Source organism: Plectropomus leopardus, chromosome 23 (assembly GCF_008729295.1).
Source record: "Plectropomus leopardus isolate mb chromosome 23, YSFRI_Pleo_2.0, whole genome shotgun sequence".
Classification (NCBI taxonomy): domain Eukaryota; kingdom Metazoa; phylum Chordata; class Actinopteri; order Perciformes; family Serranidae; genus Plectropomus; species Plectropomus leopardus.
In genome coordinates, this window is record NC_056485.1 from 16,776,826 (window position 1) to 16,790,521 (window position 13,696).

General features: G+C 41.4%; 1 protein-coding gene across 2 annotated transcripts in view; it reads right to left on the reverse strand.

Annotated features, from left to right (window-relative positions):
• tesk1b (testis associated actin remodelling kinase 1b) overlaps positions 1–13,696 on the reverse strand; it is a 43,306-nt gene that overhangs the window by 25,370 nt on the left and 4,240 nt on the right. Inside the window, exons 1-2 of one of the 2 annotated variants that reach the window (XM_042512101.1) lie at positions 7,102–7,308; positions 5,014–5,697 (exon numbers count right to left, since the gene is read on the reverse strand). In XM_042512101.1, coding sequence (XP_042368035.1) covers positions 5,014–5,202 — 189 coding nt within the window. In that variant the 5' untranslated portion in view covers positions 5,203–5,697; positions 7,102–7,308. Of the gene's footprint in view, positions 1–5,013; positions 5,698–7,101; positions 7,309–13,696 lie in introns of those variants that run through there. The other variant, XM_042512102.1, reaches the window with a different exon arrangement.

The following is a 13,696-nucleotide window of genomic DNA, read 5'->3' on the forward strand; positions in this document are numbered from 1 at the left end:
TAACGGTGGCAAAAAGAAAGGACTTTGTAGCAGCACTATAGCACGATCTCTGTGTAAAAATGGCTAACAGCAATTAGCACCACTAACACAAGCCATCTGATTGCTCCTAAGTGGCTGATAAAGATCCAAACGAACAAGACTGCAAGAAAGTACGCACTTAAGCTACTTTCCACCAAACTGGGAAGCTGCAGAGCTTTTCAAAACAATGTGAGATTTCCATGTCTCATGTAAATTATGTAAAAAGGGGCGAATGAGAACCAAATCTGATAAGAATCTGTTCCCATGTCTCCTTCTTCTTCGCCAGCAGGTTATCTGTGTTAGCAAATATACAGATCTATTACCAGGACTGTCACAGCTGCAAAATGACGCAGTAATCCAATTAGAAATCAATCAAACAAGTTTGCTCACACACAAAAGAAACCCCTGCAGCACTGAGAAACAGAATAAATAAATGATTACTTCCTTTAGTTAACTGAAGCGGTAAGCGATGGTGCAATTTCTTTTTGATTGAGCGGTTTTATTGCTGCCAAGCCTTCAGGTTTTCAAGTTTGAGGCCGAAAAAAAACAAAAAGCCCGAGTCTTGCACAAGGCCTAACACACACCACTCACACGAGGAACGTTCCTTTGAAGGATATTAAAAAGAAAGATGAAAAACAGCACCTGAAGGATTTGTCTCAACACGTGTGCTCCCTTCCTTTCTCCCTCTTTTTTTGTCTCTCCCCTTTTTTTTCAGGTTGTACATTTGCACACTTGAGAGGTGAATGGCTGCCTGTCTGCCTGCCTGCCGGGAGCTTCCATTGATCTGCACCGAAGCTCAACAGCTCTCACACACACACACACACACACACACACACACACACACACACACACACACACACACACACACACACACACACACACACACACACACACACAAATATATGCTGGGAGGCCAGGAGCCTTTGTTGCAGAGTGCAGGGCATCAATTTCAAAGCCTGAATGTGTGTAAATGCACCATATATGTTTAATGGCTGATAAATTTAATGAACAAAACAGCCGGGCCTTTTCCTCTGAAATACCCCAGCACACAGGAACAATCATCCATGTCAGCAAAGTTTTTAAATGTGACTGATAGCCGCAGTAACAATTTTGCATTTATATGGCGCTATCAAAAGGGCAAGACGATTCAAACCTAAGTGCCAACTTGACAAGCCAGCAGTAAACACAGTGACATTTGCATGCTCATTGGCCATTCAAAGGGCAACGCCGAGGGAGGGAGTGGCTTCAAAAGACCGAGCCGAGCACAAAGCACCAAGAGTGAAGTCATGACACAAAAAGTCTTATTTAATGAGGTGAGGGTCGACTTGGCCGTGCACTTTTGAGTCTGGATTATTCAGAGAGCACATTAAACTCAGAGTATTTGACTCTTTGAAACTGGAGCAAAGGGGCTCCATTTCTTTTAAAAACATGGGAGGAAGGCAATCAGCAACTTGAGAAGAAATGACCCTAATGTGTGACCCACACAAAAAAAATTAACTTAAGAAAATTACCTGAAAATAAGCAAACACACACAAAAAGGAAAGTTAAGTCAAAAAATAAAAATAAAAAAGTTTTGCACATAATAGAAGAAACCATTTCTTCCACAAGACAGAATTTTCCTAATACAGGGTTTGTGAAGACAGGGGCGAGTCAAATTCAAAAACTTTCAAGTCATTTTTCAAGCAATATTTTTTTTTAATTATTTTTAACCAAAACCAGCTGATGCAAGAAAATTGCAATAATTCATGAATGGAGCAAACACATGCTGTCAGAGCTGAAAATCAGCTCATTATTAATTAACTGCTGCTCATTTACTGCTGAGTTACAGTTCAAAACTCGTGCTAACAGTTGATGTTGCCCTTGTGTGGGTGTTTTGCAAGCTAGTGAAACATCCTGGAGCAGACTATTTACTGGAGTTTACCAACTGATTAACACTCATACAGCATTAACAAGTACAGCCGTTTTTTTGCTTTCTAGTTTAAAATATTTATCTGATATATTTCATGAAATAAATAATCATTCTTTTTTCCTCTCAGTTATATTCAAGTACTTTTTCAAGAAACACATTTTAAAAGTCTGATTTTTTAAACGAACTTAAATTTTTGAGTGTTTAATTCAAGTACGTCGAGCATCTCAAGCACCTTGTGTGAACCCTGTTAATACATTTTCCTCATCTTGAAGCTTTCTCCCCTGTATTAAATTCCCCAAAATCCTATTGAATAAAACAGATTTTTAGTGGAGAGATATCACCGCAATAGGTTACTGGAGTTTCAACGCCTTTTGATTTATTTCCCTTCCAGTGCACCATAGCAGAAGGTGAAGTTGCCTGCTTCTACGAGATATCACAGGAACGACAGGTAACCACATCATGCATTCAGCTGCAGATGTGAAGATCAAACAAACCCCCCGGAAAGAGAAAGCAGGAACAGGGCTGGAAAGAATCGCCCGACACCTCTCCCACAGCGGTATGAGGGAGCTCCTAACGATCTCTTATAACAACATGGGCAGTTACACCTCTTGCGTTTGTTTAATTTACAGGTATTATTGCTGTAAAGTAAACAGTAAGGCTTCATTTCAGTCTGAACACACACCGACTACTTACAGGACTGTTTACTACAATATCACCCCTACTGACTCCACACTGAAACATGAACTCTGCAGACTGACGCCTTTGTTTGAAGCAGGAGAGATATGAGGAGAAATATTCTGTTACTGCATGACATTGGCATAAATTGCTCTAAAATCCCCTAAAAAATTCACATGTGCACCTGTGGCGACTTGCCTGTGAGCACAGTATCAGCTGAAAAAACAGCCCTTTCACAAAGCCTCACTCCTAGCAATCATCTTTCCGTAGAAAGTGCGATCATAGTGACAATTTTCACCATTATTCTTACAACTGCAGAGGCTGCAACTAATTTTCATTTTAGATCCCCGTTTTCTTACTTTTCTTCATTTTTCAAGCAAAATTCTAATAAACATAATACGAGATAAAGCTGCAACAATTAGTTCATTAATATAGATTTCCCACACATTCATTTTACGAACTGCACCATTCAATAGGAGCGCTATTGGAATATATAGAGAGCAGCAAAACGTCAGGCACATTGAAAGCGAAACTTAAGCGTCCATTCTGCTGGGTCTAAAATTTGCATTCACTCGCAGCAGCTGCTCCTCTTATCCATCAATCTGATTGGCTGCGAACAGCTTGACAGATCGACTATCCACCCCGCGAGTCACAAACTGCTACTGAGGAAAAAAAAATTCTAATCTGATCATCGAATAACCTTTTCAGTATTTTATGAAGCAAAAAAGCAAAACATTTACTGGTTTTATGCTTCTCAAATGTGAGAATTTGATGCTTTTCTTTGTTATACATGATAATAAAATGAACAGTTTGGGTTTTTTGGATTGCTGGACATCATTTGAAGACTTCAACTTGGGTTCTGGGGAATTGCAAAGATCATGTTTCACTATTTTATTGACCAAAAAAACGATCTATCAATGGCGAATGGAGAATCATTAAATCTAGCCCCAATATGAGCCAACTTCTCAAGTGATGCAGTTCGCTCCCTGGCCAGCTGCCCTTTTGTATCTCACTATCTCTCACACCATCACACTGATCTGTACATGGCAACTCGGAGCCGTCATTAACGAGGTGATCCTCAGAATTAGCCTCTGTGAAGGTGAACAGCAGCGTGACAAAGGGGGGGAGGCGGCTGGTCTGAACTGAGACGGGGAGTATAAGGTTACCTACATGTGTGCCAGATCTACCTGTCCTGACCGTATCTGCTTACACACCAAAACACACCGTGTCCACCTTACACAACATGTGGGTCACACGTGTGGAGAAGAGAGCACCATTAGAGGGGACAGTGAGGTGTGAAGTTCCACCATGATGCCATCCTGTAAGATGCATATTACCGATCAAAAGAGGGTACTCTTGTAAAACTAGGCCGTAATTTTGTATTTTAGTAGCTTACAGCAGTTCAGAGATTTCAAAATATTGAGATATATTGTGTATCGTGGTATAGCCTAAAAATATCACAAAATTATTTTTAAGCCATATCGCTCAAAGTTGTAATATTGCTCATGATTAAGTAAAAATGAAAGTAGCCTACTGTATGTGAAAAGAGGGTACTCACATTAACTCACTGTCTCTGCAGTAGAAAGAAGTAAATACTTTTGAAATTGGTGCTACGTGAGCAGAGAAAACAGAGTAAAAGGCTGCTTTTGCTCAAGAGGTAGAAAACCTACAACTACCAGAATGCACTGGATCGTACCAGACCAATAAACGCTCCCACAGGACGACTGTAGTTTGCAGACATGCAACAAGTAAGAAATACGCAGGCAGATCAAACATTAATGTGTTTTGCATTTAAAAGATAATGAAGAGATAGAAATGAAGAGAAAAGCATAAAGTTGATAACAAGGGCCAACACTTTCAGGAGCGATGGAAAATTGAATATGTGCGTTTGTATAATTGTATGTGATTTTTTTAATGTAAAAACAATTATTATAAAATAAATAAAATAATAAAATATAAAATAATGGAAGAAGCAGCTGGCCCCCAAAGGTTTTTTCTCATTATCTAATCTGGCCCCCCTTGAAAAATGTTTGGATACCCCTGAGCTACGCCTACTACCCACATTGTTTTGATGCAAAGCTGGTTAAAAATCAGTGAAATCTCCCTTTAAAAAAAACCTCATGCTCCTGCATTTATTCAGCATCATGCATGTGTTTGGCTACGGTTACACTGGTTGCCATGGATACCAGTTCTTTCATAGATGGTGAGGGATCAAGTCAGTTAACAGCACTCTTGAGCTGTCAAAAAAGTTCACACTTTCCTTGTCTAAATGGTCAAATGAACTTTGGTTTTGTGTAACCATGGAGACATGGAGGATGTGAGCATCGATCCATTAACCTGTCATCAACATGCATGACTTAAAGCACTCACATGAAGTCATAAAACATCACTGATCAGCCACACGCGCTCACCTTGAACACCTCGGAGAAGAAGCCCGCGCCGATCTTCTCGCGGCTGAAGTCGTCTAGACGGGCCAGGCTGGACACGGCGCTGCGCAGGGCCCGGTACGAGGACGGTCTGATCCGGTTGGTTCCGTGGACGCTGTTCATGGGCGGCTCTCCCTCCGGCTCCGGCTCGACCCTCTCCGTCTCCATCTCCATCTCGGACGCCCCGGGAGGAGGAGGAGGAGGACGTGGGGACGTGTGCGCAGTTTAAAATCCAGCCCTACTACTGTTTACATTTCCCATGTCCGCTCCGAGGCCACGGCGCTCTCCGGGTGGGAGGAATGAGAAACTCTCCGATGTCGCAGCTGGGCTCAACGGCCTGATTCCTCCTGTCAGATTCCTGCACGCGTCCGGATCTCGCTAACAAACTACGCAGCTGCAGCGGTGCATCCTGCAGAGTCAGTGCGCAGTTTGGGTGAAGTCCCTCATGGCGTGCAGCAGAGGAGGCTGTGCCGATTTCTAAACTGCGCAGGCTGCTGCTGCTGCTCCTGCTGCTGTCTTGGCAGCGGCGTCTTTCTCTTTCTCTCCTTCTCTTTAACTCTGCTCCTCCTGCAGTGGAAAAGGCCGGGGCTCCCCTCCTGCTTCCACCAATTGAGTGCCGGGTTTCCAGTGCGCACAGAGCCGCTCCGGTGACGCAGCAGCCTATTAAAGCTGGAGAGGGAGAGTGGAGAGGGGGGCGGAAACAGGGGCGTTAATTCACTAAATCACAAAGTGTGTGCATCTGATGTGACAAATGCTGCTCATATTGACTTGACTGATCAGTGTGCAAAAGTATTATCTAACGTGCAGTGCTTCCATGCATGATTAACCCTTTGAAAACTGAGCAAATTGTATGATTTCTTTCAAAACATGGGAAGACGGAAGTAAGCAACTTAACAACAAATTACCCAAAATTACAAGAAATGAGTAAAGAGTTACAAGAAATTTACCTAAAAATCAGCAAAAAGAGAAAAGTAAAAAGAATAAGAAAATTACCCCCCAAAAAGTGCAAAAAACAAAAATTACATGTACATTTTTTTCCCTGTGACATAATTTTCTGTACTTTTGTAATACTTAAAATAATCTTGGATTGCCTTGAAAAAGTAAATATAACTATTAATCTTAATTTATGTTTACTTTATATCTGATTGTTAAGTTTATTTGAAATTTAGCTGCATTTACATAATTTTGTTAAAATTATTTACTTTTTAAAGTCAACTTTCCAGATTTTGCAGTGTGAGCAAATTTGTTTCATTTCTTTCAAAAACGTGAAAAAGTTAGAGAGCAAGTCAGCAAAGCCATTCAAAAAAACGTATAATTTTTTTCTCATTTTTTGACATAATTTCAACAAATAACAATAGATTATTATTACATAGATTATTATAGATTATTATTACAATACAGGGTAATTTTATTGTCTATTTTCCTAAAAGTAGTTTAAAACTAATTTTCAGGTCATTTTCTTCTATTCAAAGTATTAAATAGCTGATTAAAGGTGTCTGGAAGGCTGCAGGAGAAAACTGATTTCCAACCACGTTTAAAGCTTGTTTGCACCCCTAATATTGTATTTTTTGCACATACTATAGAGAGAAAAGCTTAAAATTGGTCTCACTGAGCAAATTATTGAAACCAATAATGACATTAAGCTGAAAAACAAATCTAACACAGAGTTGATCGTAAATGTTTGACATGTTATCTGTCCTCCAGTGATAACAGTGGATGCAGCGAGATATCGTCCCACATTGTTACTGCCTGCACTTTGCACACACAAAACTGATCCAATCACTTATGCACTGTTCACGGATGCACTAATGGTCGCTTTGGGCTCTGAGCAGCGCGCATGCCGCCTGCACGCGCCCCCTGATGCTCTGCAGGAACCTGCGTGTCGCTCCCCACAGCCTGACTGCGGCTTGTGAATTATGGATGCCAAACTGAGCCGAGTTTGAGAGCTCGCCTGTCGCGTCCCCTCCGGATACACTATAAATTCAGCTGCACGATTCAAAGTGGAAAACGCTGACGCACAAGAGGGAACTGCAGGAGACGCGTGCTCGCCTGCAGGAGGACGATCTGACATACCTGGCCTTCTTCTCAAAACATAACCTCCACACGCGCCGGTGTCCTCTGCTGAGCCCCGATCAGCCGCAGCGTCCGGTTACTGGAGCTCTAGTTTACTAATTTATCATCTTTGTGCGGCGCATTCACGCACACACAGACACACACGAACACGTACGGGCTTCAGCTCAGCGGTTTCGGTTTACGTCCCCGCCGCCTGGCTCGCTGTGGATTTGCTTGCATGAAGGAAGGGGAGCGGTGACTTTTGCTGCGCTTTATTGGAGGCGGCGAGGCGGGGCGGGTCCACACGTGATCACCGTAACGAAAAAAAAAGGTACCTGTGGGGACGTCTGAACTGGCAGTTGTCGCCTACAGGCTGTCTGATTGTGTGTCCAAAATCTCCCTGTCTAACGGAGTTCATCTCATTTTTTGTATGTTAATAAAAAAGTGACAGATTTGCGCCATAGAAAAACACAGTTTACAGCAGTGATACCAGGCCCCCAAGAGGGTACCAGGTGGCACCCCAACCATTTTATAATTTACATTAAAAATAAGGTGATTCACATGACAAATTGTTTTTGTACTTTTAGTATACCTAAGGCAGCGGGCATAAAACAAACTTTTTTATAAAAAAAAAAAAAAAGGGCCAGCGGAGGATCCTCTGCACAGATGTCCTAGCCAATCATACATACAGTCTGAAATCCTGGATAAGTCCCAAAATCCTAGAAACGTCCTCAAATCCTAGAAACATCCTAAAATCCTAAAAATGTTCCAAAATCGTAGAATTGTTCTAAACACCTTGAAACGTCCTGAAATACTAGTAAAAGGCGTCTGAAAGTAGCATGAGAAAGCGTTGTTGAACAACGTATCAAAGGGTTAAATAAGGACATAACAAATAAATGTCAGGTCATTTTGGGATTAATGGCTGGATTTAGTCTAAATTGGCCTGTGAAAAAGGATGAATTATTAATATCAATAACATGGACACCAAGTTAAAATGAAGCCCTTTAAATGGTCTGCATTGTGTGTGCATATTATTGTAGCTGCAGACATAATACCAGTTATGTAGAGAGAAGCTTTCAAAAGCTGAGCTGCAAATGCTTTACACAAAGGAGCAGGTTAGAAAAAGCAAATATATGATCAAAGTTAATGTAATGAAGAACATATAGGTAATGAGACCAACTAAATTTGTGTAAGTGCTCAGGTGAAAGTATGTTTTGTTTCTGACAGATTGAAGGCGATACAGACTTAGATATGGATATTAATGCTCTCTACAACTGATTGTGAACATTGCGTGGGGAACCCAAAAGGTGGTGGATGGCAAAGAGCCATAAAAAAGTGTGTCGTACAGCATGAGGCCATCTCACACCTCACAGCCGCATACTCACACACCGTTAACACATTCAGCCGGAGAGGTGTGTGATGAGGTTTATGTCTTTCTTTTCAAACAGATCTGCGGTCTGTCACTGCATTATTTATCCATCAGTTTATTGGCTCTGTCCTAAAGCCAGAGGAAAAAACACTAAAGTCACACCATTGTCGCTGATCATAATATGTTCTATATATTATTTAGTGCTGCTGATCACTTATTCATCACACTGACTGTTATATCTGTTTTGAGTCCAAGTTGGGCTTCAGTGAGCTTGTGTGTGGGGATTATGTGCAAGCATTCATGCATGTGTGTGTGTGACAGGAGATTATGTTGACTCGTTGACCTTTAAGTTCAGTCTCAGGGTTAATTTGTCACATAGTGGGGGCTATACATTCTTGGGCAGAGATTTTCATCTGATAACTTTCTGCTGTTTTTATTGACTCGCCACTCAAATCACTAAACTGAGTGTGTGAAGAGCAAACAACGAGACGAGAGTCTGACCTGACTCCAACTTTATGGCAAACACTAAACAATGGTTTGTAGATAGTACTACCTACTATGATGTGGATATCTTAATTTGACTGTTTTGTGTGTTTTACTTTTTTATTAACTGGTGTTTGCATCAATAAGAAATCAATCAAATGCAACAATCCCATCAGCCTCAGCTGCACTTTGTGTTCAGTGCTAAAAAGAAAATGTTAGCATGCTAATTTGTTAAATTTAGAGAGTGAAAACGGTGACATTTAGCTCGAAGCTTGGCTGAAACATGCCTGACTTATGTCATTTCTGTTTCCTAATATTACTCACAGGGGAACTCCACTGATTTTATACATCACAGTCTGCTGGCAGGTTTTGGAAAGTACTAAACTCTTAGAAATAAAAGTTCCAAAAGTGTTCATAATGAAGGGCTGAGGTTCCACCTCGAACCTTTTGCTTTTGAAGAACCCATTTTTTGAAGAGAGGGTTCTTTGTAGGACTAAGAGTTCCATTAAGAACTAAAACCATGGTTAGTGGGAGAGAGATCTATGGGTAATGCCGAAAATCACCATTTTTAGAGCCCCCCCCCAGTGGGTTCTACATGAAAACCTTGGAATATAAAAGGGTTCTCAGTAGTAACCCCTGGGTGTGTTCTGGATAAAACCTTCGGATTATGAAAGGGTTCTTGAAAGAACCCACTAGGCGGGTCTGTAGAGCCTCTCATAAGAGGTACTGGGTGGAAGCTCTCACAGATGGTTCCAGGTATTACCCTTTGTGTTGGGATCTAGGTAGAGCCCTCTGAAAATGCTCCAGTTGGAACCTTAATAAAAGGTTCTGCGGGGACCAAAAAGGGGTTCTCTTATGGGAGCAAGCAATAGAACCCTATATGGTTCTAGTTATCACTTTTATTTCTAAGAGTGCACTTTATATGTGCAAAAAAAAGCTGTGTAAAGCCTTTTTGTATAAATGCTGATGCACACATTCTAGGAGTGCGATGCTAAATTGGTGAAGCAGGCATTTATTGTCACTGAATGTTTGTCTCTATATTGATAAATTGACTTTTTAAACAATATCAACAACAATGAGCCTAACTGACACGCTGTCAGTCAAACCAAACCAAAAACACCCACAGAAACCAATTCACATCACTGAAAGAGCCAAATCAATATCTGATTTAAATCGCTCTTTATCTGTCTTCTTGTAATAACAGAAGAGCTAACTTCGTATTTATCCAACAGTGGTCATATTTACTACAAAATCCTCCATCACTTATAATTTATTTTTTCCATTATAGTAGGACTGGGCTTAAAATCAATGTGAGTCCATCTTTCTTCTGGTCTCAGGGGGGACAAAAAATGTATTTTAATGAGGCTGGCTCTCACTCAGATCCCCTGCTGAAAACTTTTAACAAAGCCCAGCAGGAAGGGAATCAATAGCTCGCTCCTGCTGCATCCAGCACCTGAGCTGTTCAGATCCCCTTCACAAGACAGATCAATCTCCATAGAGCACAATAGTGACTGCTGGACTAAAAGTGATCCACAAGCTGTTGGTTACAGTGACTGAAAGGAAGCTCCCCCACTAAATGATATCCCTACTTTCACAAGAAACATGTCTTGTTTATCTTAAAGTATTTTTAATTCTTTTCTACACAAAAAGACACTTGTATCTTAAGAAAATGTCGGTAATATTTGACTGAATCTCGCACTGAATCTGAACAGACTCTGGTCACAACCCCTGCTCTCATATGCAACCCAATCACCAGATAAAATGTTCACACTTTGCGTTTCTGCAAACCACAAATACCTTACATTTGCACAGTATTTTGTATCAGATAAGTGAAACTTGATGTTTCTCAACAATGCTGTGGTGAAGGTCTGATTAGGTATAAGCAAAAAAATGTTGTTATGGTTAAGAAGTTGCTGAAAAAGCAGAGACAGTTGATGAAAACATCCAAGTTTGTTGGCTTAAATGCCACTGAGAAATGCTGCAATGTGCTGCTAAAAATGCCCAAGTTCATTGCCAAAAACACCACAATAAACGCCACCATGTTCTGCTACAGACACCCAGGTTCAGTACCACAAACGTTGGGCATCGCTGCAGTGTGGCAGTGAAAAACACCCAGGTTTGGTCCCAGAAATGCTGATGGCTAACACTTCAAGAAAAAACACCCAGTCTTGGTCGCACAAACAAAAAAAACACCAAAATGTGCCCCTCTCTACTCAGGTTCTGTCTCAAGAACACTATTGGAAAACGCCACCACACACCGCTAAATATACCCATGTTCTGTCCCACAAACGCCACTGCAAACACTCTGGTTCGCTCCCAAACCACAGCTAGGAAACGACACCATGGTTCTGGATCACAAACGCTGCCGGGCAACGATGTAAAGTGTCGGTATAAAACACCCCGGTTTTGTCCCATTAACACGGTTGGAAAATGCAGCGTTTGGTAAAAACACCCAGGTTCAGTCCCACAAACGCCACTGGCTATAATGCAATCATCTCGCCTAATGTCACGCCACCCACCATCCCCTCCATCTCACAATGACAAAAACCATCTTATATATTGTGCCACTTTAGAAATGTTGATATGAGAGGTATAAAATGTTCAAATGTCACATATACGTTCAATTCCAGCAACTGGACTGGCTCTTTATACCTTCTACCATGTAAATAAAACATGAAATCTCTCCTGCATCTGAAATTTCCACCTAAACATCCAGGTCTGGACAGTAAAATCTATATTGTGCTGCGTCTCCCATCTGAGTGCCCCGGTGTTGGCCTCTCGTTAAGATTCATCTGTGGGTGCTAACGATCCCGCTCTCCCCCTGCCTTGGCCCTTACAGGCCGCCAGGCGGGGGGCCAGGGGCCTTTATAATTGGTTTTTAGAGGACACCAGCTGTTTCATGTTCCTGCACGCCTGTCCCCAAAGGAGGAGCAGAGGGGTGAAGGGGGGTGAGGTAGAGGAGTTGCCACATGGCCCACCTCCCCCGCCCCCCATGCTGGATGAAAGACTACTGCTGAGTAGACAAATAGACAAGTGGAGGTGGTGCTGCATAATACGCTGTATGTTTTACTTTTCTTTTATTATATTATTTTAAAGCTAGACAAAATAGTCCCCAACTAAACAGTTTAACTCAAAATGATCCCATACTTTTCTCCCACACTTTTCATTGTTTTAGCAGCTATTTTTGATCAGATATGATGTTAAATCAAAGGCAGTTTTCAGCTTTTCTTAAACTGTGGGCAATACTCAACTTGCAGTATAGAGTGCTAGAGGAATTAGTTAAAATGATGGCATTTCTGCACGTTTCAGTTCCCTCGTCTCAAAGTCAAAGGGTTTTTTAAACAGGTCTTTAGTCAGGTGCCTGAAATGAGGACTTGACTAATACTAATAATATAATAAATACTATAAAACCCACACAATGGTGTTTGTTTGTGAGGATTACCTCTATAAATGTATACTATGTTATAAATATTATAATTCTCTTTATATTTATTGCATTTATTACCGACAAGAACAAGAGCTAATCAGAAATCAAGCCTGCACACACTGCCTATAGGAAGATCTGAACAAAATGTGAAAGTATCATGACCTTTGGCCACAGAAGGGTTTTTTTTCTGCAGTAATCCAAAATCCAATAGAAAAATCCTCCTGAATTTTTGTGGAGAGAACCAGGGCAATGCCATATTCCAGGCTGGCCTTCAAAAAAACCCCTTCATCCATGCACCGCTCTATAAGCAGCCATACAACCTAAAAAAATGAACAATTTACAAACAATGATTTTAGGGGAAAGTCCCATGACTGTTTACCTGCTTCTTCCACCCTGTGAATAACAATCAGGGTGAGTAATGAAAACAGTCACTTAGACACACAAACAACCACAAAGACACAAACACACTGACGGCTTTTTAACCTCGAGGGACGGACAAATCAGCCTACAGTGGTCTCCGGGGCGAAGCGGCAGCGCTGGAAAGTGGATCAGAGGGTGAAGTGCTGCTTCATCCAGAGGGAGCGAGGAAAGTAAATTACTGGAACCAGACGGGGGGTTTGAGTCTGTTATCTCATCAGGAAAATTAAATTTGATAATCTATTTGGATGTGAGTGTTTCCAAGGACTTCAGACAGTTTTTTCCATAATGTGAGAGTCAAAAGCTATAGGTAGATGTCATGTGGCGTATATCCAGTGACAACAGCAACAGCAAAGAAGCTGGAAATCAACACAAAAGAGCCTGAAGCCATCCTCTGTTGTTCACTGACCCCGGATCATTTTACCCTGAAGGCCTGCATTCACAGAGGCTTTACGGGTCCCATAAAACACGCCGGAGCACATGCTAAAGACACGACATAATCTCAAAATAATGGGCAGTTTAGTGCAGTCACTTTTGCTTTATGCACTTTCCCAGACAGCCGTGTTTCTCCTGCAGCCTCATACAGGGACACAAACTCTGCAAATTGTGTGTTTTCTCTCTTGTCTCTACATGCCCGGTAGTTTTCTGAGCCTCGGGTTTCACCTTACAGGTGGGGAATGTTTTTCTCCGCTTGGTTGGGATTGTGATATGTCATTGTGATGTTTTTGGACTGGGTGTATCCCCCGGAGGCGCATTTATCCTGTAACTCTGTGACAGCACTTCATTTTGTCGACAGAAATTGCAGTTTATTTGCAGGTGTGGAGGAAGTATTTAATTGTACTGTAGGCATGAAAAGTAAAAGTGCCCTATTCCTCATATTCAGAAAAAAAACTCAGCTAAAAAAAAAAAAAACCCAAAAC